General features: G+C 53.8%; 2 protein-coding genes across 2 annotated transcripts in view; both read right to left on the bottom strand.

Annotated features, from left to right (window-relative positions):
- Positions 1-27,551, bottom strand: part of UBE2T (ubiquitin conjugating enzyme E2 T) — a 176,915-nt gene that overhangs the window by 149,234 nt on the left and 130 nt on the right. The window lies entirely within an intron of this gene.
- LOC136371620 (adenosine receptor A1) lies at positions 3,056-26,835 on the bottom strand. The gene is made up of 3 exons (XM_066335819.1): positions 26,755-26,835; positions 25,966-26,348; positions 3,056-4,064 (listed from the first exon to the last, which is right to left on the bottom strand). The coding sequence occupies exons 2-3, from the start codon at positions 26,304-26,306 to the stop codon at positions 3,428-3,430; spliced, it is 978 nt and encodes a 325-aa protein (XP_066191916.1). The 5' UTR covers positions 26,307-26,348; positions 26,755-26,835; the 3' UTR covers positions 3,056-3,427.

The raw sequence follows: 27,551 nt of genomic DNA, 5'->3' as shown, positions 1-27,551 counted from the left end.
GCCCAGCAAGGAGAAAGAGAATGGGGAAAATATTTCCTTCTGAAGCAGGGGAATGATTCTGGCTGGGAAAAAAAAAAAAAAGCCACATCAATGCTGTGGCATCTTAATGCTTCTTTATTGAAGCACAGTTTTGTTATCCATGCCAGTGAGGCAGTGATCCAGTCAGGAGCTGTCACCTCCCCACAGTAGGTACAGGACATGTTGATGTGTCTCCAGAGGAGGGGACTCCTCCCTGTGAGCTGGTGGCTCATGTGCAGGGTGAGTTATTTCTTGAGCTCTGGGTCAGGTTGGGGCAGACACTGGGTGTTACCAGAGCCCAGAGGGACCCATGGAACACATGATTACCCGGGGTCAGGGGTGTGGGGTGATCTCTCCACCAGTACCACCTTCCCCTTGGTCTGGGGGACACAAGGGTAGGAGCTCTCCCAGCTATGTGGTGACTCTGTCATGGGGCCAGACCCACATCCTGCCCATGTCCTGGCTGGCCCTGGCATTGCTAGTGTAGATGCAAATCCAGCCTGGCATCCACAGATTGGAGCACAGCACACCCTTGGTGCCATGGACAGCAAAGCTGGGCTGTGCCTGAGATTATTCAGACCTGTCTCTCCTGCACCCCCCCTGCTTTGTCCCCATCTGTCCTCAGGCACCTTCAGCCCAAGCTGAAGTTCAGGGAGTGTTGCTGTTCCCAGGGGCTCAGCACTGGTGCAACACCATCCACACCAGGGTTGTTTCCACCATCAGAGGGCATTGTTGGATTAATTTTACTCCACTTCTGGTCGGGATGGATTTTTGAGATGGTTGGTACTGGTGGTAATTCCAGAGTGGAGGTTGCAGTCCCAGCTGGCAAGTGGAGAGCTTGTTTTCCTGGCATGCTCACACCCAGCCCTGGACACTGCTGGGGGTGTCCTGTCACCCTTGGTGTCCCTGGCACCTGAGCACATGTCCTTGGCCAGTGGGACACTCTCAGGGACAAGGTCTGGAGGCTGATCTCCAGGACTCAGTCATGCTGCATACTGTGCTCTTTCCAGGCCCTTATTTAAGTCCTACAGAGCACAAACAGTGTTTATAACCCCACAGGGGACTGAGGTGGGCAACAATATCCACTTTTAGTGAGGGCTCTCAGGGAAAGGTCTAGAGAGCACAGAGTGGAAAAATCCACTGGATGTTATTTTTAATGAAGCAACCATTCACATGCCCCCTAATTTATGAGCATCCCAGTCACCAGTTTCCTGGGCACCTTAGCAAGGATCAGGCCAAAGTGTCAGTTTCAGAAAAGCAGCAGAAATAAGATGCAAGTGGGAGTCAGAGCCAGGCAAACAGCAGCACTAATCTGAAGTCAAGGTGCTGCTGTGCCAAGGGACTACAGACTCGGCCTGGGGCATCTTCTCTGCACTAACCTGGGGCTGCAGCATCCTCAGGCACCACTGGTATTGGTGCTCCATGAGACATGAGGCACTTCCCTTTGCCCTTTCCAAAAGATGCTGGCTTTGCCCAGAACCAGCACAGGACAAAGTAGGGGCACAGGAGTCACTGCACTGGGTAGAGGATGGGATGAGCCAAAGCCTCATGTGAGAAGTTCAGTGCTAGCCCAGGGCACCTGGTGACATCAGGGAGGGGGGTGTAGGCTGAAGTGAATAGGGAATCGCTGTTCTCATGGGCTCAGCACCAGCACAGCACCATCTACACCATGGAAAGGTTGAGAGGGTGTTCAGGACTCCTCTACGGTGATGAGGACCAAGGGAAGGTTTTTACTCCTGTCCTTGCCGTTGTTTTTCCCATTTTCCCAGTGTGGTCTGAGCCAGGAGCCTGGAAATACATCAAGGCCCCTGCAAAATGTGGGTGGCTGAGCCTTTCATCTCCTCTCTTCCTTGCTGCCCTCCTCATTCCTCTGAACTATACAGAGCTGGCTGCAGCAATAGGAGAATGGACTCCTGGCTGCCCCAATGCCTTTGCTGCACACTCCCAACATTGCTAAAAATCACCCATAAATCTCATCCATCCAAGGTCCTTTTCCTCTCTGCACCCATAGTCTCTGTGGGAACTTCCTGCAGTCCCTTTGCCTGTTGCTGACGTCCCCTCGGAGGAGCACAGCCCTGCTGGGGCAGGGGCAGGGTCACAGGACCTGTGTTTCCAATGGGAGCCTGGTGAACAAGGGATTCTGATAAGAAAAGAATCCAAATTAACCTTTCCCACCACTGCATCAGCCCTGAAGGAGATCTTGCTGCACAGCAAGGACTGGCGCTTCCAGCACGCAGTGGGAACAGAGCTGGATGAGGATGGTCCATCTCCAGCCACCCCCTCCTCAAACCTACCCACAGCTGAACTTCAGAGGTGGCAAAGAGCCCTGTGGCAGCATCAGCACCCACATGGTGGCCTGCAGCTGTCCCCCACTTGCTCCCAGAGGCGTCCAGATTCCCCTCTGTTCCCTGGGCTGTGGAGGTGACTGCATTAACCCACAATGTTTGGGTCAAAAGAGTTTGGGCTGCACAGGGAGGGTGGGAGGGAGCAACATGGGAGTTGGGACATGAACAGCCTGGGAGAGATTTGCTACTGCTTTTCACAGAAAACAGCCAGGAGAAAGGAGGGAAAACGACTCAAAGTCAGAGTAAAGGGAGACAGAAGACAAGTGGAGAGGACACACTCCCTGCATGCAGCTCACAGGGGTAGTGGGTGCTGCTAGGACCCATGGGGAGCCATCGAGGAAGCAAAAGCAGTTTCTGCAGAATTCTCTGGGATTAGGCATGAGTTTCACCAATACTCACCTCTGCCTACCTCTCTGGTAGTGCTGAGAGTGGGTTACTTACCCTCTGCTCTGCAGGGTGGTGGGTTCACCACCCTGTGGGTGCTGGCAATACCATGGGAAGACTTTTCCTATCTCTTCCCATGTCTCAGCCCAGCTCACCTCTCCCTGGTTACAGAGGGGAAAGAAAGGGCTTTCAAACTTAATTTCTTCAGAAATCACACAGCCTTGGACTCTCCTGGTTCTCAGTGTCTTCACTCACGTAGGACACCCCTTTATCCCAGATACCCCCATGGCTCCATGGACATGGGGCCAGAGCATGAGGTACCCCCAGCACCACCAACACCATGGAGCTGAGGGTCTCCATTAATGGCAGGGCACCTCCTGGGTGGTTTGGATGACTGGATTTTATTTGCATGAAGATGTCTGTACAATTTCTCCTTAAATACTTGGCAACGCTTTAAAAAAATGAAAAACAAAAACAAACAGGGAGAAAAAACCAGAAAGGAACAGTGCAGGCTACAATATCCAAACAGCTTGTGAATAAATAACCCCCCTGGGGTGGCTGTGGGACTGCAGGGGTCTGCTGAACTCAGAACCCATCAGGTCCTTGCTACCCCTTCCTCAGACAGCAGCGTCCAGGGGACTGGGTGGGCACAGAGGCCCCCTTTTGCCCTCTCCCAGTTCCTAGTTGCCTGCCTCAGCCGTGGTGGTGCTGGTGGCATTTTTGTTGGTTTTGCAGCAGAAGTACTGGTTCCAGATCTGCAGGAAGGCTGTCCGGAACTTCTTGATGCGGAAGGCGTAGACAATGGGGTTCATGGCCGAGTTGCCGTGGGTGAGGAAGATGGCAATGTAAGTGAGGATGTGTGGGGTCTGGCAGGATGGGCAGAAAAGGGTGATGCAGTTGAGGACGTGCAGAGGCAGCCAACTGAGTGCAAACAGAAAGAGAACCAGTGCCAAGGACTTGGCGATCTTCAGCTCCTTCCCATAGTACTTCTGGGGGTCATTGGAGCTGGAGGACACCTTCTTGTTGAGCTGCTTGCGGATGAGGTTGAAAACTTCCAGGTAGATGAGTAACATCAGCAGCAGGGGAGGCAGGACCCAGACGAAGAAGTTGAAGTACACCATGTACTCCATGCTGATGACTGTCTCAAATTGGCATGTGATGATGAATTCTGTGTGGCTGCCGTTCGGCTCCTGAGTCCTCTGCATCTTGTTGAGGTTGTTCCAGCCAAACATGGGGGTAAGGCCCACCAGAAAAGAGACTATCCAACAGCAGGCGATGGCCACGGCTGCCCGCCGCGGTGTCACCATGCTCTTATACCTGTGGGAGAGACAACAGCCACAGGAAGAAGTTAGACATGGGGTGTGATGCTCTGCATGGGGGTTGTGTGGCTCCAGGTGGAGTGGCAGTGGTGGGGTGGCAGTACTCGTGCTGAGATAGGAGGATGTTTCTCCTTCACTCCCCTGGAAGTGGGTAACAGCCTGATCTGAAAATTGTGTTCACAGACTGGTTTCCCTGCCTGTGTCCTGGGATGGCAGAGACCCCAGACACAATCTGTGAGCTCTGAGGGATGATGCCAAGCCAGGGAATGCATTAGCACCCTGGAATGTGCCTTAGCATCCAACCCTCATGTCTTGGAGGGAGTTCATATGCTCTGGAGCCCAGCTCCCATCCAAGCACCTGCACCCAGAGCAGCAGGTCACCCTCTCCTCCTGCTACACACCAACGCTGCCAGCTCACTGTCCCAGACAATTGCCCTGTGCCTGGGGTAGAAATTGCCAGCAAAAGCATCCTGTGGGATGCGCTGGGGTGGAGGAAGGATCTGCAGGTGCTAATGGATCCCTGGGGAAGCTTTGGGCACAGCCTGTTCCTCTCCTAATGTGCTCAGATTGACGAAACCCTCTTTCTTGATGGGCTGATGCCAGGGGTGGGAGGAGGAGGAGAGCTGTGTTCTGGCTAGGCTCTGCTCCCTCCCTGATGCCCCTGGGGAGCCACTGTGGCTGGGCTCATCTCTCCAGAGCTCTCCAAGCGGGAAGTGCAGTCTGCTGGATTGATTTTTCCCCTGGCCCTCCAGAAAGCTTTTCTTTGGAGGCTGAGAATATTCTCAGCCGAAGAGTTAGTGCTTTCCACCAAAGGGGATTGAACAAAAAATGTTTTCCTGACTGTTTGCTGGGTCTCTCAGTGCTGCTGGTGTTAACCCAACATGAGGACCATGTGGAGGTGGCCGGCAAACCTGGATTCCCTATTCTGCTGCTCAGAGCTCCCTGCTGCAGGTCTGCATCCTTTACTTGTGATAGAAATTGAGCATTTGGGGCCTTTTTTATACAGCCAAGGGCCAAAACCCACTCTCCCTTCTCAAGACTCCTCTCACGGGCAATGCATCAAGGTGGGAGCTGGGAGTGGCACAGGCTGGAGGAGAGAACATCAGTCCCTGTGAGTCTAGAGGGTCCAGAGCCATTGGTCCCCAACGTCTATCCTGAATGAACCTCCTGTGCTCTGGGAAAAGCTTCACAACATCCTGGTGACAGCCAGGTCCCGTGGGAAAGAGGTGACAATGTGGGCAGCTGTTTCCGCTGAGACCCAAGGCTGGCCTTGGAGGGTGATTTATTCCTTATGGGGAGGAGAGAGGGCAGGAGACCCTGAGAAAGATGCAGGGCAGGGAGAACTGGGGCACAGGAAGGGCAAGGGGCAGTGGGAGAGAACCACTGCGGGTCAAATGAAGGGAATGACAAGGAGGGTCCAAGGGAGCAGGGGGTGGCAGAGGGATGCCAGAGACTCCTGTGGGACTGTGTGCTGACCCCTGCACTGCATGGCTGGTTGCAGGTCCTTGGAGAGGGCTGATGTGCCCTCCAGCTCTGACACCCCACTGCCAACTCCCCAGGCTTGAACAGTTTGCGGGGTGACACAAGAAACAGCAGCAGCAGCCCCCTGCCCCAGCTTTCTTCTCTCTTTGCAACCCCTGCACGCTGTGTCCCACTTCTCACTCCTGGGGGTTTCTGGGGTCTTCTACTGATTCTGCTGGACATGCTGGTACTCCAGATGCTCCCTGACCTGCAGAGCTGTGTGGGAGTCATTGCCCAACAGACAAAGCTTCTGAGCAGCAGCAGTGTCACTGTGGTCCCCAAACATGGTCCCAGGGCTTGCAGCCACCATCCAGACACAGGGTCCATCCCTCCTCACCACACACCCATCTCTCCATGGTCCATATCCAGCCCTCCTTCCTGCATGTCCATCTCTCTGCCATGGTCCATATCCATCTCTATCCCTTCCTGCAGTGCCTGGCCTGACACCATTTGGGAGCAGGACTTGGCTCTCCCTGCTCCTCCCTTCACTTTGCCCCACAAGGTTTGAGGGTGAACCTGCAGAAGCAGCCAGGGCAAACCTGGACATCATTGTCAAGCCTGTGTGTGACATGGTCACAGAAAAGTGAGTGAACCAAAAGAACCCACAGAAAACAGCCACGTTTGGAGTTTGTTGCTCCTTCAAGCAACTAGCCAAGGGCAGAGGCATCTGCAGGAAATGTGCTCCCAGGGACCTGTGTCCACTGTCTCCATCAGCCCCACATGTAGCAATTTTATAGTTTTTGTCATTCTCCAAGTTCCTCCTCCCTCCTGCCCACCAAGTCCATCCACCCACTGGGCCTGACCATGGAGCTCTCATGGAGGTCAGCTGCTCCGAAGGCCACAAGTTCAATTTCAATTCCTTTTACACTTTATTTTTCTTGGAGGTGTCCAAGAAATGCCTGGATGTGGCACTCAGTGACTCTGGGCTCTGGGCTGGGTGACAAGGTGGGGATCTGTTACAGGTTGGAATTGATAGTCTCAGATGACTTTTCCAACCTAATTGATTCTGTAATTCTGTAAAGGGTGGAAATACAAGATCCCACCTAATTCTCAACCTCTGCAACATGGTAGGAGGACAGTTAGCAGAGGGACAAGGACAGACATTGCTCTTCCCAATATTATTCTTGGTTAAGCCATAAAGAAAGTCTTTTCTCATTTGTCTCATTTTGCATTAATATGATAGGGCTGAAGTTTGGGACAGTCTGGGAGGCAGAAGCACTAGAAAATGCTGATAATGGCTCATCGTTAATAAATAATCTTATTATTCTCATCATCACCAGAGCAATTACCAGCATCATTGCAATTTTATTACTGCTGTTATTTTTATTAACAGCTGTGACTAAAACATCCATGGTAATCATCAACCCTATCCTCATCCACTTCGGGTTTGTTTCCTCTGCCTCTGGGGGTTTGAGTCTGACTATAATTGGTAGATGTTCCCCTTGCCCTCCCTGAGTGGTGGTTTTTGCACCATCCCTTCCCCACAGAGATGGGCATTGACCCAAGCCCTCCTGGGTGCCAAGTCTAGGAGAAAGGACCCACGATCATCCGGCCTCATCATGAGATGGGATGGGCCGGAATTGTGGTGTGGAACAAAATTGCCTTTGAGGGTTTGGAAGATAAAGCCAAGAGGCAAAATGACAATTATTGATAGAGCAGTTTGCTCCCCAGGGGAAGGGAAAAGGTGATGGGTGGAGGTGGAGGCCGACAAATTGACCCCAAGGGCTGCACAGAGCTTCCAGGGAAACAGGGAGCAGCTCTCCAGGGCAAGTTGCTGTCTCCAGGAGAGGCTGAAGATGGAGCAGACACTGAGGCCCTTTTTCTCATGGAGATCATAGGATCCTAGAATGGTTTGGTAGAAAAGGGGTTTAAATCCCATCTCCTTCCACCCACTGCCATGGGCAAGGACACCTTCCACTACTCCAGGTTGCTCCAAGCCCTGTCGAGCCTGGCCTTGGACACTTCCAGGGATGGGGCAGCCACAGCTTTTCTGGGCAACCTGTGCCAGGGCCTCCCCACCCTCACAGGGAGGAATTCCTTCCCAATATCCCATCTAACCCTGCCCTCTGGCAGTGGGAAGCCATTCCCCCTTGTCCTGTCACTCCAGACCTTTGTAATGGCCCCCTGGCCATCACTCTGAAGACATCATCCACCCTCCTTTCCCTTTGGTTCTTATTCCCAGACTAAATTAATTTTCTTCTGCCACATCTGGATGTGTCCAGACCTCCACAACACTCTCTGCTGCAGTCCTGGGAGCCCAGCACAGCCGAGGTCCTGCTCTGGAGGTCTCCAGCCCTGGGCAGACAAAGGCCCTGTGACCATTCCAGATTTTAGGGCATATCTGAAAGCACCTGGAGAATGGAGCATTCACTGCTTTCATGGATTTCACCTTTGCCTTGGGGTCTGTCCCCAAGAGAGATGAGGGCTCCTTTCCAAGATCCCAACCCAGAGATCAATCCAAACCCAACACTTACCAAACAACTCATTTCGTTTGAAAAAGCTTCAAAGACTCTAGGCCTGGTTTGAATAAAATGTGTAGGTTTTTAGCAGGTCTGTGATTAGTTTTCCTGTCCACAAAACACTTGCTGTTGTCCAGTCAGTGCCAAGATGCGGCTTTGCTGGTTTTTGCTCTGGAGAGTTTATTGCAGTGCAATTCCTGGGGAATTAATTCACTAATGAAGACAGACTATTACTAATGAAAAGAAGCTGGAGCCGACGTGGCAGGGGGAAAGGAGGCCAAGCTGACATGAAGCTCATCTGCACCATGAACACAGCAAGAAAAAGCAGCCAGACAATGTCCTGATCTAATTGAAAGTCTCTAGACAAAAGTGCTTTGATCTCAGAGGATTTGGATTCCTGCTCCTTTCTCCTGGCTGTATCTTCCCTTCAGATCTTTCAGTGTCTTGGAGGCCGCTGGGTAGGAAAACTCAGATTGTTGGTGTTCAAAGCTGCTCAGAAATGAGAACCTGAGAAATGCAAAGTGGTGTCTGGGTTCTGCAAGGGCGAGTTCAGCCACAGCTCAGGGCTGGGACAAGGGGGTCTCTGGGTACTCACACAAAGTGAGAAGTGCTGCATAAGGAACTCTGATTGTAGAGTCTTTGTCACCTCTGATCCTGAAAGTGAAAGGCTAGTTCTTCATAGAATCACAGAATGGTAGCTAATGTGGGTTTGTGGCCACTGGTGGGTGTGTCACCACGTGAGTGACTGAGGTCAACCAACACCAGTCAAAGCTGGTATTTAGATGGACATTACAGCTTGTTCCTACAAATGCTTGGAATGAAGAGACTAGTCCTATCAGCACCCCCTTGGGATAAGTGTGGGATTGTCCTGATCCTCGAATCCCAGACTGATTGCTTGTCAAAACCCAGCTGGCAAGTAAAGGCATTAAAAATACTGGTCTGAGCCAGAAGAGCACATCCAGCAAGGACATTGGTGTTGGTGCTAGAGCCCCTGTCCTGCACCAAAGTAGCCCAGCAGTCTCCATCAGCACAGCATTTCCAGCCTGACACCTGCATCCTAGCACAGAGCCACTTACCAGCTCTTCAAAGGGACCTGGAGGACCCTGTGTGTGTCCTCTCCCAGCGCCTCTGGCTGGTTGGTCTGCAAGAGATTTCAGCTGTGGGAGAAACCTGAGAAGTGCCAGCAGATCCCTGGGACAAGAGGGAGTGGGAAACATGGTGGGAGGGGATGGGCCAAGTGGTTGTGACATGGAATCTTGGCCTCGGGCTCTGCCTTGGGGACCTGATTTAAAAATAGCTGAGGTGAAAAAATCTCTTCCTGGTACCTCACCCATGTCTGTCTGCTTGGGGTGAGGGACAGTTGGATGAGGACAAGGGTGGCTTTTCTACAGGTATCACTTTTGGAGAATTCCCAGAGCAGGACAGGCACCAGTGGCAAGAGGCACCTTTTACCCACCACTGACATGGATGGGGCTGCATCCCCAGCCTCCAGCTGGGACCTCTCTGGCAACCACTGAGCCCAGGTCAGGGCTGCCCTGCTTCCATTAGCACCAGCTGCTCTAGTCCACAGCTCGGACTGGGACAGCCCAGGGGCTGTGGGTGCCTGGTGTTCCCTGGGCCATGTGCTGCAAGGAGAGGGTACAGGAGGTCCAAAGCTGAGAAGCAGTCCAGGGATGGATGTTCAACACTGTTGCTGGATCCTCCCACTCACACCTCTGTGAGTGTCCCTGTGTGCTCTGAGCTATGATTCCAGCGGTCATGGCTGTCACTGGAGCACTCTTTGCTGTTACTCTGCCCTGCAGGGCACCCAAGCACAGTTAGAACCACCCCACTGAGAGACAGGGAAGGATCTTCTCACCATAAGGTGTCTTTCCTGCTTGGCTCAGCTCTGAGAGCAGCTAGCACCTTCCTAACCTGTCAGCTCAGCCCCCACGTGATGACCTGGAGCTGCAGCCACTCCTGCCTCCCCAGACAGGACCTGGGCATGAGATACCTCTTCTTTGAGGATCTCTGCTCCCAAAACACTTTGGGTCTCCTTCACTGCAGCACAAGGCTTCTTGATGCAAACCTCCCCCAAAGCCACCAGGAGTGATCCCAGAAGCATGGAGGAGAGTGGATGTGTGCATCCCACTGCTGACTATCCCGGTCCATCTGTGTTCAGGGTTTGGTTTAACCATCCCAAAATGGTGACTCTGTGTAGGAATGATTCTGCAATGAGTGACTGCAAAGCACAAACAACTCTGGCTGAGCAAAGCATCTGGCAAGACCTCTGGACATTTGCAATCATTTCTAATAGCCAGTAATTCTCTATTGGATGCAGGTGAGTGTGATTATGAAGGTGAGGAGAACAAATTCATGCTGCCAAAATTGCCTGGTCCCCACACACTGAAACATGGAGTCCCCAAGGCTTAGGTGAGGGCTTCATTAAGTGGTGGGAGAAGCTGGCAAGAGACTAACACAAAAAGGGGGGGTTGTGCTTTGGTCATTGTCAGAGAAGGTTGTGGAGGGACTTGGAGCATTTGCAGATGTCCTGGGCTGCAAACAGGACCTGGGGAAATGCTGCTGCCTTGGTGTGGGTTCAGCCTTGATGTGGGTTTAGCCTGCCCTGACATCCTTAGCATCTCTTGGAGGTCCTGAGAGGACTTGAAGTCCTTGAGGACTGCAGAGGGATGTGAGATCTTTTTGGGATTCAGAAGCAGCCCCAGGGACACAAACATCCCCACAAGAAGCTGAAGAAATAAGATAGAAAAGAGCTTTGTGCTCTAGAATGGTTGGAAGTGGGAATGATACCTCCATGAGGCAGTCTGGCCATGCCAGGTTATCTTCAGCCCAGACTGGCAGTACCAAAATGAGGGTCCATCAGGGATGTCCACCCAGATGGAGGTTACAGGTATGGGAAAAGGTGCCCCCCAGCTCCAGCAGGGCCTGGATCAACCCGGAGCCTGGCCATGTCCCCCCAACTCTACAACTCTCCTGATGCCACCAGTCCCAGCAGCATCAAACCTCAAAGCATAGCACACCCCAGAGACCAGTCCACCCTGAGTCTGGCACAACCCAGAGCCTCAGGAGGTTTCCCTGCTCCCCCATATCCCCACACACCCCTCCAGTGCTCAGCTGGTTCTGAACTAAACCCGCCATATTTCAGGTTCCAATGACAGGATTCCATCTTTTCCTGCAGAGCCAAAGACACTTGTCCTATCGCACCTCTGGCCCCTGGGAGCAGCCACAACATCCCACCAGGCAGGCTGAGCTCCCCATAGGGCCTCCCTAGGACTGCTCCCGGCCCCGCTGGAGCTGGAGCCGTGCCTCCCGCGGGGTGTCTGTGCCGCTGGGCTGCCCCGGCTCTGGCAATGAATCACAGCCTTTGGGAACAAACCACACGCTTCCAGTAACTGCAGAGCTTCTTTCAGATCACTTGCCCAGCTGTCCTCAGCTCAGAGGTGGGGGGTGAGTGACCACAGCAGCTCCACTACGGACCAGTACCGACAGCTCCCCTGGGGTATCCCAGCAGCTCCCACCGTGACCAGGTGCTGCAGGGGAAGGGGGAGCACGGAAAGCCTCAAAACCTCAGGGAGGGAGGGTGGAAAGCACAGAGTCCTCACACTGAAGGATCCTTCCTTCAGGTTCTATCCTGTGTGGGGGAGATGTGGCTGCTGTCCAAGGAAGGTGAAGGAGTACGAGTCACCCACTCTGCTCAGAGAGGATATTCCTCACATCCTCCAGTAGCATCCCCCACCTCAACAGCCCATCTCAATCCTTCTTGCTCAGAAAACTAATCTTGTTTCCAAACTGAGCTTGGTTTTCAGCCTGAAGCTGCACCCTGATGCGGACTCTGTCATTTCCCAAGCAGATTCTCAGCAAGGACCACTCACCCTGTGCTCAGCCCCTCATCCCAAATGTGTGTGTGGAGGTTAAGCAGGGAGCTGGGATGCCCAGGCCATCCAATGCCTGAGGGAAATGACAATTTAGTTTGTGTCTATCAGTGAGCACTGCCCTCCAACCCCAGAGATACCCTTCATGCCCCAAAGGGAGCCGTGGGAACCCTGATGCCGTGGGCAGCACCGAGTTCATCCAAGGGTGCTGAGTGGGAGGCTGCTCTGGACATGTCCCTCTCCTGCTGCCATGTGACAGTGTGACGGGTGCACCAAATGGCCCTGGTCAGTGGGGCACAAGTCCCACTGAGCCATAGTTTTGCATCCAGGCAGCTCCAGGGCTCCGTCCCAGCTCTACCAGGGCCCTCCAGAACCTCTGAATTTTCCTGAACCTCTGGCTTCTTCCTCCAGGACGCCAAGGTAGGTAGGAGGGAAGTGATTTAACACTATTGGCAATGGCTGCAAAATCATGAAACGAGCTGCAGTATCTCAGAACTGGTGATGTTCTCCGAAAAAAATGTGGTGCTCTCGTCTTTTGGCTGCTGCTTTCAGGCAACAACATTTTGAGCAAAGCAAAGTGTGAGAAATGCTGTTTAAAAAGAAGAAGAAAAAAAAAAGCAGAAGCTGAGATTCTTTTATAGCCCCAGGACTTTGGGAATTAGGACACACAGAGAAGGACAGCTTGGTCCCCAAGAGATGGGAGTGAGGTTGTGAAAGCTGCAGGACAGTGTGATGAACACCGTGGACTTGTCTCCAGTGCTGCCCCTGGACATTTCCTGGACATTTTTAGTGTCTGAACAGTTTTGTTATCAAAAATGGAAATTTGCTGTGTGAGCATCTCCTTGGAGAGACGTCTGAGTCTGCGGGTGGCTCCCACACAACCACATCACAGGGATGAGCCCACTGTGCTGTGGGGCAACCTCACCTCCAGCAGAAGACAATTTCAGGCAGAGCCACTCAACCCCATGTGCATCTCTCTCTGGCCAGGCTGGACAGGGCTTGGAGCACCCTGTTCTAGGGAAGGTGCCCTTGCCCAATCCAGGGGATGGAACAGGATGAGCTTTTAGGCCCCTTCACACCCAAACCATTCCATGATTCTATGACTGTGCTGGGGGTGTTTCTCACCAGTGCTGTGGTAGGATATCAACCTGCTTGGCCAGGAGTCTCAGGTCATCTTCCCTTGCCACGCTGGGCCATCACCCTGTGGGTTTGGCCACTTCCAGGGGTGTCACACAACAGCCCTGCCCCTGACATATCAATTACCCAGGAGCTGATTGTCCAGACCCAATTGAGCAGAGTGTATATGATTGGATAAGTGATGGTGAGGTATTCCGAGTACAAAGCAGAAGGGATAAAAGGCAGCTTTTGCCAATCTTCAGTGCAAATCCAGGGCTCAGCTGGATAAAAGTGGTGGGTTTTCAAATATTGCTTGTATTGCACTTGATTTTTCTATGCACTGTGTATTTTGGTTCTTTATGCAAAAAGAACCTCTTTGAAATGAGAACTCTGAAGTCAGCCCTCAAAATTTAGAAGGGAGGGGGAAGAGGGGAGGACGAAGAAAGAAAGTAGCTGTAAAACTCACTTAAGATGCCAAATGTGACAAATGTGGCTCTGAGAAATGGAAATGGGACAGCAGATATAAAGTGCCTGATCTGACTGCACTCCCAGAACCTCTGTGGCTCAGAGTCTATCCCACAAAACACTGAGCTGCAGAGGGAAAATAGCTGTGCTGGGAGGGAGGTGCCAGCTGAGGAAGTGCCCAGTGCCACCACCCTTCCCTGCCTGTCACCACCACACTGATAGGCAAAGGCCAGATGGTCTGCAGGGGAGGCCCGCCAGAGTGTCTGGAAAACATCGAGAGCCATTAAAAGATAGGAGCAGATCAGGGACCCCAAGGAGAAGGGAAATGAGGGGGGTCTTGAGAGCTGCTGTTGTTGTTGTTGTATCTGCATTCAACAGGACATGGAGATCTGCTCCGCAGATAAATGGGAGGCAGGAAACTGGAGATAAAATCTTGATTAAGAGGCACCAAGCAAACCTCAGAGCAGGGCTGAGGTGGGTCTTTATCTCTCCAGTGCAGAAGGACTCATCAGAAAAAAAGGAGATATCCTAAATTATACTTGGAACAAGAGATTGGTATTGGCTGCCTTTTAATGTCTTGAGTTTTACAGTTCTCTTGCTAACCTGACTCCTGATTTTGCAGTCAACAACTAAACTCTTCAGCTTCTTAGGCTGCAACTTATTAGATCAGGATCCTCATACCATGATTTGTCACTGCAAAGGGAACATTTCCTTTCTTGCAGTTGACCCAGTTCAAAGATTAGGACATTCAAGAATGAAAAATTGACTGGAGGTTCCCAAAATGAGGAAGGTTGTTTTCTTCACCCAATGCCTACAAGAGAATTAGTAGTGCTGATGAGATCTACCTCAGAGGACACAGTAACCCAAAACAACCAGTCCAGCACCTTCTGTTCAGTGCATATTTCCCTGGATTAAATGATCAATTTCAAATGCAAAAGCAGCTGGATTCATTTAAGTTTTCTGTTAATGAGTTGGTTATATGTAGTTTCAACTGGTGGAAACAATTTTGGAGGTACCAATTTGGGCTACAGTTGGCTTCCAACTTCTGTCCAAATACCCCCAATTCTGTCCAAGTTCCCCCAAACCCTCTGTAATCATTCCTTCCACGCACCATAAAGATGGAATAAGTAATGATCAGAGGACATGTGTGTAAAGCCATTGAGTTGTTTATCTTGGAATGAGTCTGAACAGTGAATCTGTATCTCAGTCAGTCAAATGAAATGCCAAAATGGAAGTGAACGCTCCAGTTAACACCACAATTAAATGTTCCCTCACCTCTGAGAATCCTTCACCAGGAAAACAAATAAAAAGTGCAAATACAAAGCAAACATGAAGTTTATTTGCACTCTGTTTTCTCATTTAGATTAAAAGATCCCTTTGGACAAGGGGTGGAGGGACAGGACAATGTGAATGGCTTCCCACTGGCAGAGGGCAGGCTTAGATGGGATACTGGGAAGGAATTCCTCCCTGTGAGGGTGGTGAGGCCTCTGTCCCAGGGTGCCCAGAGCAGGTCTGGCTGCCCCATCCCTGGAAGTGTCCAAGGTCAGGCTGGACAGGGCTTGGAGCAACCTGGGATAGGGGAAGGTGTCATGGCAGAGGGTGGAACAGGGTGAGTTTTGAGGTCCCTTCCCACCCATAACAGTCTGGAACTCTGGGATTCTATGAAACGCATTTCCCTCTCCCTGAGCCTCAGCAGAGCCAGGGCTGCCTGTGGGTGGGAAGCAGGGGTGGAATGTGGGGCTTCCCCACAAGACCCTCTCATGTGTGCGTCACACAGGGGGTGGAATGAGATGATCTTTAAGGACCTTCCAATCCAAACCATTCTAGATTCCATGATCCCCTAGAGAAAAGGGGTGTCAGTGACTACCCCATCGTAAAGCCAAGAAACTTTGCAGCATCTCCTGGATTCTGGGATTCCTGGTCTTCTGCTATTGGAGCACTTTGAGCTCCCTCATAGCAGACAAACCTCCTGGAGCCCATAAAGAAACCTGCGCTTCATGGGAATGAGCTGTCTGAAATTAGACCCGTGTGAGCTGCACCCATGCAGGGCTTTGCTGGCTCTGCTCAGGCTTTGCCAAGTCCATCTGGACCCAGGCTGAGCCCTTGGCTTTCCCAGTCAGGACCACTCAGTGGAGAATGGAGCCTTTGCACTGAGAGAAATGTTTCATTTGTGTATTCCACGGGTAAAGGCACTGAGTGTTGTTACCAGAGCAGAAAAGGAAGAGGAATCCATAGAACTATGCTAATTTTGGTGATGCCTGAGACAGTATTTCTCAGCATTGGCTCCTCACTGTTGTCAGAGACAGAGCATCACTCCCTCTGTGAACAGATGGGAGACTGAGTCGCAGAGGGGAGCTGTGATCTGCCAACATGGACCAACCTGAATGAGTAAATATCCCTGGTGCCAGGAGCTGGCACTTCCCTTTTTTAAAGGAGGCCAAAGAAAATCATCCCTATCTCTGGTTGCAGGGAGAGAAAAGGTCTGGAGAAGGTGGATAAACAGCCATGACAGCAATGTCCCAGATTTCTTTGCCTTCCTTAGAGGAATGATGGAGAAGTAATATTGCCACCCCAGGCAGGGGGTGGGACAGGGGGAAGTCACCTCTGGGTCCCCACAGTTCTGCTGGGCGAGGCCAGTACCTGGGATCTGTGTGCAAGAGCACCATGGCTGGTGCCAGGGACAGCACAGAGGGAGGCTGGCAAGAGACACAAAGGAAAGAGGCAGGGGGAGGAAATTCCTTGTCTTCCTCCAGCTCCTTTTTGTAATCGGAGACTTTGGTACCTGACAAAATTCCAACCAAACCACCCAAGACTGTGACAGCTGCTGGTCATAGTTGCCTGCTCAGTGCAAGGGGGCAAAGCCCAGGCAAGGAAGGGGTGGGGGAACAATGAGAAATGCAGTGAGAGGGAGGGTGACGGTGCAAGGGGGAGGTGTTGGATCCCACAGTACAGAGGAGGGAAAACCCAGGTGCCCCAAGTTTTTCCAGTGCCTGATCCTGCTCTGCTCTTCCCTACATCACCAAACGCGGCCCTTCCTCCCCTATTTGCCCCCACTGCCCACCAGCCCTCAGCCCACAGGACTCTGTAAGGAGGAGGATCTCAGTCTTTCAGGGTTATTTTGTCCTCTTTTGCTGGTGGCATCACCAGTGATGTCTCCCCTTCCCCCTGCCCTGCCCATCCAACCCCCTTGGGAACGCACCTCCGTGCAGGGCCAGAGGTGTCATGGGGATGGCTTAGCTCATTGCTGTTCTGCAAGACAACCCGCTGGCTCTGGAGGCTTTTTGTGGCTGCCTTAGAGAGCATCAATTGTTCTTTCTTGCCACTGGGCACTCTGTGCAAGAGCTGGCTCCAGCAGCTGGGCAGCTGTACTTCCAGAGCAGGAACTCCCTGCCAGAGCCCAGGCAGTCTCTGGAACGGCACCTTTCCTATTCCATGGCCTTGACAGTTGAGGCGACTTTGGGTGAAGAGGTGTTCCGAAAGGACCAGCCCCTTGGGACACTCCTCCCAACCCACCGGCAGCGCTGGGCTCTGCCACCTCTCAGCTGCTGTGTCTATCCCTGCTGCTTTGGCAGGGTCATTGTGAAAAATCCGTCATTTGTCTTCAGGATAATCTAATGTTGCTCCTATCAGCTCAGCTGTGCTGGCTGTCATTTCCCCAGGCTGAGACAGTGCTGTTGTCCCCAAGAGCATGAGCGTCTCGAGCTGTCCCCATCCCTCCCAGAAGTCTTTTGCACTTGTGGTCCCCTCCATGCTCCATGTCCTGCTGTCTGCAGAGACCACAACCCTCCTCCCCGAGCTGTGTCTGGGCTTTCCTCACACCCCCGTGGGCAAGATCCTTCAGGGCTTTTTCCTGTCCTTCCAGACAGGTTTTCTTTCAGCCCATCAGTTCCTCTCCAGTCTGAAATTACTCTGCTGTGTGACACAGAGAAACTCATCTCCCGGGTTCTTTCACTGTGGTGCCTCACACACATTTTTTCCATCCTCCTTTGTGTTGCTATGACCTTTCTCTCCCCCCTGCCTCCACCTCAGGACACAGACCTGCCAATGCACCACTGTGACCCCTTGGATGAGCCATTCCCCACTGTCAGGCTGATTTCAAGCACAGTCATTTGGATGCAGGAGCTCCATTGTCCCCATCCCTGATCCTCTGTCCAGCCCTGCCTGTTCTGCTTTGGAGACCCATGGACCTGCATGTCCCAGGCCACTCAGACAGGTCCCCTCAGAGCAGATCCCCACAGCTAACAGTCCCTGGTGTTTGGTACAAGCTGCTCTGAGATGTCCCAGGAGATTTCAATGGGTCTGGCCTCACAGGGGTCCCTCCAGATCCAAGTTGGGAAGTGGAGGCTGGTGGGCTTTGTCCCAGCTGTCTCCCACCTGAGCTCATGGCCAGAATTCCCTTCCTGGTCAACAGAGTCAATCTGGCCCTTCTATGACATAGTTAAGCTTATTCTGACACCACAAATGGACTAAAAAAACTTAGTGTGATTGACCTGGGGGAGTAAGAGGAACTGAGGGTGGTTTGGCTGTTGGTGGCCATATGGCACATATCCAACAAGAGCAAGACAGAGGCCACATGCCTGTGCCAAGGGCTGGGCAAGGACACAGAGACCAGCCCAGAGCCCAGAGCTGGTCACTGAGAAAGGCCCCATATCAAGAGGTGCATCCGAGCCCCTCTGCACTCCCAGACTCCACCCCAGAGTGGCATCTGAGCTCCTCTGCACCCCCTGTGAGTCACTTATTCCTGCTCTATCACTTGCTCTGGCTGATGCGGAGTGAAGGTAAAACCAGAGGCAGGACTGTCTCAGTAAAGGCCAGGTGATAATGGCACCTCCCCTGGATGGTGCCACATTCCTACATCTTGGGCGTGGGGGAAGATCAAAAGGCTCCTGCATGCCCTGCGCCAGCTCAGCACAGACCACGGTGAGCTGAGCCTGACTCACTCCGACACGCAGCCTGCAGAGCCAGGCTGGGCTGGCGGGGCCAGGACAGCTGAATCAGCAGCTTTTGCTTTGGCAGAGCCTCTTTCCTGGGGTGTTTCCCTTGTCTCTGTGCCAGCAGCTGCACAGGGCCCTTGGACACCCAGCCCAGAGGGGCATCACTGTCACCTCCACCAACCCAGTGCCCTTGGGGCACAGCCCAGTCATTCCAAGAAAGGGAAAACCATGTCCTGGAAGTGTGACAATGTGTTTGGGTGTTCCTGGGCAGTTCTGGGGCCCTGCAGCTCATCCATAGGTCTGTACTCCAGACACAGGAGCACCTCTCAGCTCCAGTGAGGGGTCTGCTGTCTGTCCCACCATCCCTGGATGACCCTGGCTGTGGATGCTCCTCAATTTCTGCTCGATGGACCCTCTATGCTGCCACGGGATGAGGGAACACAGGCTGGCTGTGTCCCACCTGCTTGGCAGGGTAGATCCTCTTGGACTGATGGTACCACACCTGAACCATGGCCATGGAGGTGGAAGAGCCTTGCTGGGTTCCATCTGCACATCCCCACCCAGTTTGGTGCTCGTTGCAGGATGAGTTCATGTGGGGAGCCATAGAATCCCAGAATGGTTTGGGTGGGAAGAGACCTTAAAGCTCATCCCATTTCATCCTCTGCCGTGGGCAGGGACACCTTCCACTATCCCAGGTTGCTCCAAGCCCTGTCCAACCTGGCCTTGGACACTTCCAGGCATGGGGCAGCCACAGCTGCTCTGGGCAGCCTGTGCCAGGGCCTCACCACCCTCACGGGGAAGAATTCCTTCCCAGTACTGAACCTATATTTCCATTTTTTTCTGTTTGAACCCATTGCTCCTTGTCTGGTCTTACAGTTGAGCCAGCCTGGCCCATTTAAGACACATTCAGTCTATTTTAATACCACAAATGGCTATAAACCCATGCTGTGAGGCACCCTGGGCTGTGAAAGAGAAACAATTTCATGGCATTACTCCTGCAAGGATCACCAGGGCTGGGACTGGATCCTGGAGGAGCCTGGTTCCAGAGCCCTGGGCACAGCCATGGCAAGACTCCAATGCAGGAACAGAGAGGCCATGTTGTCCCAGCAAATCTCAGTTTCCACACCTTGCCTGTTTACAGCCTCCATCCCTCACCCATGGGATCATCCTGACCCAGCCACAGTGCAGCTGTGTGCCTTAGTTTCCCCATCTGCAGACGGGCCCTTGCTGGGAACATATCCTCAAATTTCCTGGTGACACATTACCCTGAAAATCAATAGAAATAGGTAAAAAACCCAATGAAAACATTCCCAGAGCAGGGATTTGGGGTGCAGAAGCAGGAAGGAGTAGGTTTTCATTCATGACCCTGCAGCACAGCCCTGGCAGATGTGAGCTCTGCTAAGGGACATATGTGACACTGCTATCAGGGTCAGAGTGTCCCCTGGCATGGGGACCACGCCTCACCCTACTGGAATATGCAAGGGCTGGGAGGGGACAGGATCCTGCTCAGGACGACTATGCAGGGTCTCTTGAGGCCGTTCATCTCCTCCTGCCCTTTTAATTCAGAGAATTTGGGAATATCTCCAAATATCAGTGAGTCCGGAGCATCCCTGCACAGGATTCAGGGCTCCCCTTCCCTCTGCTCTAGTGGGGATGGAGAATCCCACACTCAGCCCCTCACTGCATCCCAAGTAGAGACCTCCATGCCCCAGCATTTTTCCTGCAATTTCAGAAGCTGGGAATGTTGCTGACAGCTCTACTTGCCTCCCTGCAGCCGCATGGCAGCATCTGGAGCTTTTGGGAGTGACCTGATTTTGTGTCTGACAGTGAAAATCTCGTGGTGCCACTGCAGCAGCTGTGTGAGCTCCCAGCGAGCCTAATCCAGGCATTCCCTCACCGAACAAAGAGCCCTCATGGCTTTGATCCCTGACTTAGCCTATTCATGGCTGAAAATTATTCTGTGGATCAGAGAGTAGAGCCGAAAACCAGCTCAGCTGGGTATTTACAGGTCTTTACCAGGATCTCACACCAACCTAACCTGCTGATAAATCCCTGCCCATCTCAAGGGCTCTGGGATTTTGGTGATACTGGAATTGAGCTCCTGGTGCTCCACTGGCACAGCTGCACTGGCAGAGCTCGGTGGGAAATGCTGGCTCTGATGTAGCACCCATATGCTGAGCTGGTGCAGTGTGCTGGAAACTGTGGCTTGGAAACAGCCTCAGGTCTGCAGAAACCCTCCTGCACTACAGTTCCTACATTTTAGTCTCCATCCTTGGTTCAGACCTGCCTGTTCCATGGAAAGAAGGTCTCCACAGATCACTCTCACTTGCCAACAATATACCTGGAGGAGAGCAGCGAGGGAAGAAACAAAAGAGGTGGCTGCAAAGACCTACCAGTCCCCAAACCTCCATGTTAGGGAAAACGGGAGTGTTCTTCTTGGAAATGAAGTGTGCTTGTATGGATGGATGGCATATTTTCACTGACTAATAGAGGTTGCAAGAAAATAGATGGGCTCCCGGGTGAGAGCTCTGAGTCACCTAGATGCTTTTGAAATTTCTCCAAATGTAAAAAAGGCCTTGGAAGAGCTGTAGTTTTGCTTGTTCACCGGCCTGGTTAGACAGGAAGTTTTCCTGGCACTAAGTGTTGTGAGTGCTGGAAAGTTGTCCCATGGGCCCTTAGATGTTTTGGGAGCTGGGAATTTGGGCCTAACCATCCCAGTGTTCTCCTCCTCTCCATCCCATGGCAGTGGGTGCCCACCGCTCTCCTACCAAGACCCTTCATGAACTCTTTGAGGAGCCATGGAATGGTTTAGTTGGAAAAGATCTTAAAGCTTATCTCATTCCACTCAAGAGCAGGGAGACCTTTCACTACCCCAGGTTGCTCCAAGCCCTGTCCAACCAGGCCTTGGATGCTTCCAGGGATGGTGCAGCCACAGCTTCCCTAGAACACCCTGAATAGGGAAAAGCCACCTCAGATGTGTCCTGCTCCACCACCCAGCTGGCTGAGGGCAATAAGACTTCCCAGGCTTCCCATGACCCAGCCCTAGCTGGCCCCATGCCTGTGGCTCTTGGCAGGACTGGAGAGAAGGGGAAAGAGTGCTACAATCCCAGGAAGAGTCTGAGCTCAGGCAGGAGCCTGGAAAACAGGGAGTCCAGGGGAGAAGCTTCCCCCTTCCCCCTCCAGGAAGGAGCTCCAGCCAGGAGCTCACAGGTCTGCTGCACATCCCCCTCACTTTATGCCTTGCAGGCACTGCAGGGCTGAGGGATGTTCCTGCTATCCCTGAGTTGTTTTATCTCATTCGAGACAGGACGCTCCTGAACCATCAGACAACACCAGCGCTGTCCACAGAGCCACCCCCTAACACTGAGGTCTCCCCCTGCTGTTCTCTAGCCTCCTGTCCCCCATTTCCTAGCGAGTTCCAACCATTCTGATCTAACTTCCATGGCTCTGCAGCCTCACAGGTGTGCATTCCAAACCTTCAGCAAAACCAAAGGCAGCTCTCTCTGGTGGGATGCTCCTTGGTATGCTGCAGGGTGGAAAGGACAGGGCTGGGAGGCTACCCCAAGGCTAAGGCCCAGGCACAGAGGATGGAGGTTCTGGCTGTGGACAGAGAGACTCCAGCACAAGGGCTTCTGCAAACATCAGATTCTTGCAGGTTTTCTCTTCCTGGCATATTTGAAAATGTCTGAGGTGAGGTCACAAGGTGAGGACCCCCAGGGACATTCCAAAATATGCCTGGGCTGCATCCACACATTCAGCATCCCCAGCCAAAAGGTGGTTTGGCACATCCCAAGGACAGCAGCTCCTTTTGCTATGGCCCTTTCCAAAAGGCTCAACCCATGTCTCAGAGCAGAGACAGGGCCCCTGAGACAGGAGAGGCTGGTGCTGAAGGAGCTGCATCCCACCAAACATCCCTCTGGCACCATCCCCCCTAAAACATCCCTCCAGCACCGTCTCCTCCAGCATCCTGCCTCCACTGGGATGCCGAGGGGCCGGTTCCTGCCAGACACCCCCAGCTGGCTGCTTCCCCTCCCTTTGAAGTCGTTTCATCTTCCCCAAGCACGGCTGTGAGAGGGAAGTTTGGGCTTGGCTGGGGGACCCTGCTGTGCCCGGATGGGGGGGATCACAGGCTGGGGGTCCTGCCTGGCTGGCAGGCAGGGAGGAAGGATGTGAGAGAGGAAGGGGAGATTTCCACCAGCAAATCTATTTTAGGTGGTTTCCAGCTGTTCCTGTGGGGGCTGAGAAGGGGAGGACCCTCTGCTCTAGCCTGCTCAGCCCAAGTGATGATCCTGCGTCCCTCCAAAGCCAAGGAAAGGTCCCTCCAGGGAAAGGTGCATCACTCAGGCCCCAGCAACCAGGAGAGAGCATACCCAGGGGCTGGAGCAAAGGGAGAGGATTTGGTGGGACATTCCAGTCCCTTGACCTTGCTGGGTGTGTGCTGGGTAGAGAGGGAAGAACAGGAGCTTCCAACTCAAATCCAAACAAGACCCCTCTCCATCTGATAAAATCTGCCTCCACCTTAAAGAAGCAGCCAACATCCCTCTGTGCTTCTGTGGCCATGGGAAGTGGCCATTGGAGTGATGGAGCATTGGATGCTTTGGAATCTTCCACCGCCATGTAGGGACACCCCAAATGTCTCAGGGCATCATTTCTCCAGGAGAAATCACCCCCGAGACCACCAAGTTCCCAGTGTCCCTCCGGGGCTCAGGTCTCCAGCAGTTGGGTCCATATGTTTCCTGGAAGGGGGATCAGACCTGCAGGCTGTCCCCCAAACTCACTGGCCAAGGTGAGTGTCCATGGGCCAGAGTGTCCATGGGGAGCCTGGAGCTGGAACTAGGCTGCCATGCACCGTGTTCCCTGCTCCCTGCCATTCTTCCCTGTGAGGAAGGCACAGGTTGCCCAGAGCAGCTGTGGCTGCCCCATCCCTGAAAGAGTCCAATGCAAAGCTGGAAGGGGCTTGGAGCAACTTGGGATGGTGGAAGTTGTCCCTGCCCATGGCAGGGTAAGGTCCCTTTGCACACAAACCTTTCAGGGATTCTGTGATTCTGTGAAATGCATTTCCCTCTCCCTGAGCCTCGGGAGTACCAGGGCAGCCTGTGGGTGCAGGGCAGGGCAGGAATGTGGGGGATCCCCACAAGACCCCCTCAGCCTCACGTGGGTCACACTGGTGAGGATCCACTCTGTGCCAAGCTTGTCTGAGGAATCCCGTTGGTGCAGGACTGGACTGCAGTGAGCACTGCCCATGCCTGTGCTGGAGGGGATGTCCCTGCTCAGTGTCCTGGCTGCCCTAGGGATGAGCCTGGGGCAGATATTCCCCATATCCCTCCCCACCTGCCTGCAAATCTCTGCTCAGCTCTGGCTGCCATCATTGCCTCTGGGGATACTTGGAGCTCTCCCAGAGATCTCTCAGGCACAGCAGCCACAAGTGTTCCCCCAGGGCTCCGAGTCCTGCCAGGTGCTCCAGACCCCCAGCACCCACTTTGCCACTGCTGAGTTTGGTGTTACAGTCAAGAATGACACCACAAAAGCCGTAAGCACAGCAAAAGTGTGCCACTGTCATCCTTAGCATCCTGCAACAGGCTGGGAGAAACTCGAGGCATTTCAGATCCAGGAAATATTCCTTAGTGGTGTTTCCTGTTCTGTGTGCTATACACAGGGCACTACATCCCCTAAAATCACCACAGGTACCAACTGCCAGGAATTCATGAAGTTGTAGGATCTTTAAGGCTGGGAAAGACCTCTGAGATACTTGAGTGCAACCATTAAGTTGATGAGGTTACAGAGCTTTTCAATATTAAAATAGGCTCTGAAAAGACTGAGGCAAATCTCCTGCTGCTGAGTGCTTGGGCACACAATGGGATCAAAAATTCTAGGTGGAAATTGCACAAGAAAAACCCACACAAACTGTGTACAGCATAATATTAATACTGATATTGCTCCCAGGAAAGCTCCTGGGATCAGGGCAGGAATCTCCCCTGAAAGGCCCATTTGATGCTCAGAAGCAGACAAGGAATTAAAAATCGACTGGTTTGTTAGGAAAATGCCTGACAGGCTGTGCTGCTCCTGTGGAGCTGCAGAACTCCCACACTGGAGCCTTCCCTGCATGCCGGGGATGCGAGAAGCCCAAAAAAGCTCCAAGAGCAGTGATAGGGTGGGAATCACTCTGGTGACACCGACGGGCTGGGAGACAGTGATCGGGAAAATCTTGCCTAGGGAGGAAGTCGGGAACAGTCTGTGAAATCATGAGTAGCAGGGAGGGGATGTGCAGGGATTGTGGATTTATCCTGCACTCCCTTCTCTGTCTTACACTCCTTCTCCAAGCAACCTCTGCTGGTGGTGGCCTGCAGGAAAACCCCCAAATCTCTGGCCTGATCCCATGGATCTGGGAACACTGAGCACTCTAGAGCAGTCAGGTGATCCCAACACAGGTGCCTCCTGTCCCTGTCCCTCTCTGTGGGAAGGCGATTCCTTCCCCAGGAGGGGTTCTATACCTGCTGGGGTCTAGGCAGCATCAGTACAAGGGGATTGGTGCCTTTCTAGGGTGTTTGTGCTGATGACGGGTTAGGGACTCCTCTAGCAAACTGCCTGAACTGCAAAGGGGTCAGTGGGGTGACACAAGTGCTCAGCTAGGCTGGGCTGTTTTCTAGCAATGCTCCCAGATCCGGAGACTTGTGGGGACAACTAGCCTGGAAAAGGTGTCCCCACAGAGCAAGGGGGACTCACAGCCAGGGGTTGAGCCTGGCTCTGCTTGGGGGCACCGAGGCCGGGTCACATCCCCTTCTAGTCCTGCTCACAGCCCCTGGTCCCACCGTGGCACCACAGAAATGCCTCCCCAGCCCAGCATGGCCCCAGCAGGGAGGGAATGGGGCATAAAGAGTTAAATATCTCCTCCACAAGCTGGAGAGTTCGAACAAAGTGCTCAAATAAAGTGTCCCCCTCCTTTATGCCCCAAGGCACTTGCTCTGGGCTTAGAATGGTAACAGATACAGAAGGGGAAAAATGGGGAAAGGAGTTTTTGCAGGGCACCCCATAGCAAGAGTCTCCCCTGAGTGAGGGTGCTCCATGAAATATGCCAGGCTGTCACCTCTGGTTCCTCAAACTCCCAAAGCTGTGTCCCACAGCAAGCCATCCCCATGTTCCCCATGGCAAGAGAAAACCTGGGCTGAAAGCCAAACCTGTCGTTCCCTTTCCTTCTGGAGTACCTGGCTTCGGCTCTCCTGTATGTGGAGACACACTTTGTCCTGGCCATGGGGATCCCATGAGGGACTGTCCCTCACTGCCAGCTAGCTACCACAATCTCTGCCTGCATACCCAGCACCCCCTGAGCCCCCAAAACAAGCTGCTGGAGTCTCCAGGACATCCCCCCCACACACCCTCCTCACCCAGGCTGCCCCAGTTGCTGATGCAGCCAGATGTGTCTGGGATGGCAGTGTGGAGGAAAGTCCTTTCTCCCAGCGCTTCGCCAAGAATTTGGTCTTTCCTCACTCCCTTTTAATCTCCGCAGCAGAGCTTGTTCCAACACCTTTTCCTACCTGACAGGGATCTTCACCCGCAGGTACCGATCCACGGCAATGGCCAGGAGTGCCAGGATGGAGCTCTCCGTGAGGATGAGGACGGGACAGGCCACCATGAGGCAGGTGTAAAACTCTGTCTGGGGTCCGATGTTGATGATGATGGCCAGGGGGATGACCAGAGCCCCCACGGCCACATCGGCCACCGCCAGCGAGACGATGAAGCAGAAGGTGGCATCCCGCAGTGCCTGGTTCATCTTCACAGCCCAGATGACCAGGATATTGCCTGGCACGGACACCAAAGCAATGAGCACTTCGATGGAGATGTAGGCAGCCTGGAAGGCTGAGATGGGATGTGCCATGATGATCCGGTCCGCCCTGCTCCTGTGGGGTTCCTCGGTCACCTGCAGACACACAGTGAGGCGGTGAGAGAGTGGCATCGCTGACTGAGCTGCGAGCGGGAAGCAGCCTGTGCGAGGGGGTGGGAAAAACCCTTCTCCCGCCTGTGCCGTCCCCCAGGGCTCTGGGGCTCCGGCCCCCACCTCCCCGGAGCTCATTCTGCACCCTTCGACATCCCGCACCACCTCCATCCCGCAGCGCGACCGCTCCCGGCGCTGAAGAGGCAGCGGAAGCCGCCGGCCGGTCCTGGGAGAGCGGCGGAGCCCCTCGGAGCCCTTCGGGGCCCACAGAGCTGCAGCAGGACCCCCGCTGTCCCCTCGCTGGATCCCCTCCCTGCTCTGCGCTCCTTCCAGCAGCCTCCCGAGCCCCGGCGGCCGCCGCCCGCCCGCTCCCGGCCCCGACCCCTCTCACCTTGTCCTGCAAAGCCCGGGCTTGTTTTGGGGCGCTCTCACGCCCGGAGAGGCAGCGCTGTCCTCCCGCAGGGCAAGGCGGGGCTCATGCTGCGGGCGGCCGGGGGGACCCTGCAGCCGGCGGCCACCGGGGCTGCGCTCCGTCCCCGGTGGCCGGCACCGCTCGGCTCCCGCAGGCGCTGCCCCCTCCTCGCTGGAGCCGGAGCATCACATGGTGCCGCCTTCCAGCCTTTAAAGAGCTACTGACCCGATTCGGGGTTCGCCGGCCCCAGGAAGAACCGGGAGAGGGGCTGCGAGGGGGCGGGCGGAGGCGGCAGGAGCGGGGAGCGGCGGCAGTGCGGGAGAGCGGAGCCCGTCCCAGCCTCAACGCTGCTGACACTAGCCGGGCTCCGGTTTTAACGCTAAAACCGGTTTTTGAAGTCGGGTGTGAGCAGAGGATCGGGGCGGGGCGGGGAGGGCGGAGGCAGAGCCTGAGCTGGGATGGGCGAGGAGCCGGCCCGTCCCCAGCACCGGCAGCGCTGCTCTGGGCTGTGCCCCGGGGTGGCGTCGGGATCCCAGGTCAGACCCGAACGGCCTCAGTGAGGAGCTCTGGTGCTCACCCGAGCTCTGGCTGACACTGCCTGACCCAAAATCACCGCTGGAGTGGGTGGGGGGGTGAGACCCCTAAAGCACTCTTCATCTCTGAACTGCTTCACTCCTCGGACTGGGAAGGGGCTGTGTCCCTCGGGCAGGGGAAGGGTCTGTCCACACAAGGCATGTGAAGGAATGGTGGCCCCGAACTGCTGCTGAGACTGGACC

The sequence above is a fragment of the Sylvia atricapilla genome, chromosome 25 (genome assembly GCF_009819655.1).
Source record: "Sylvia atricapilla isolate bSylAtr1 chromosome 25, bSylAtr1.pri, whole genome shotgun sequence".
Taxonomy (NCBI): Eukaryota; Metazoa; Chordata; class Aves; order Passeriformes; family Sylviidae; genus Sylvia; species Sylvia atricapilla.
The sequence above is the reverse complement of the archived record's forward strand: the minus strand, read 5'-3'. Positions and strand labels throughout refer to the sequence as shown.

Excerpts from the sequence above, each read along its gene's own strand:
- LOC136371620 (XM_066335819.1), bottom strand. The coding sequence starts at position 26,306 with ATGGCACATCCCATCTCAGCCTTCCAGGCTGCCTACATCTCCATCGAA. Across the intron at positions 4,065-25,965 it reads CGGGTGAAGATCCCTGTCAG|GTATAAGAGCATGGTGACAC; the intron begins GTAGGAAAAGGT and ends TCTCTCCCACAG.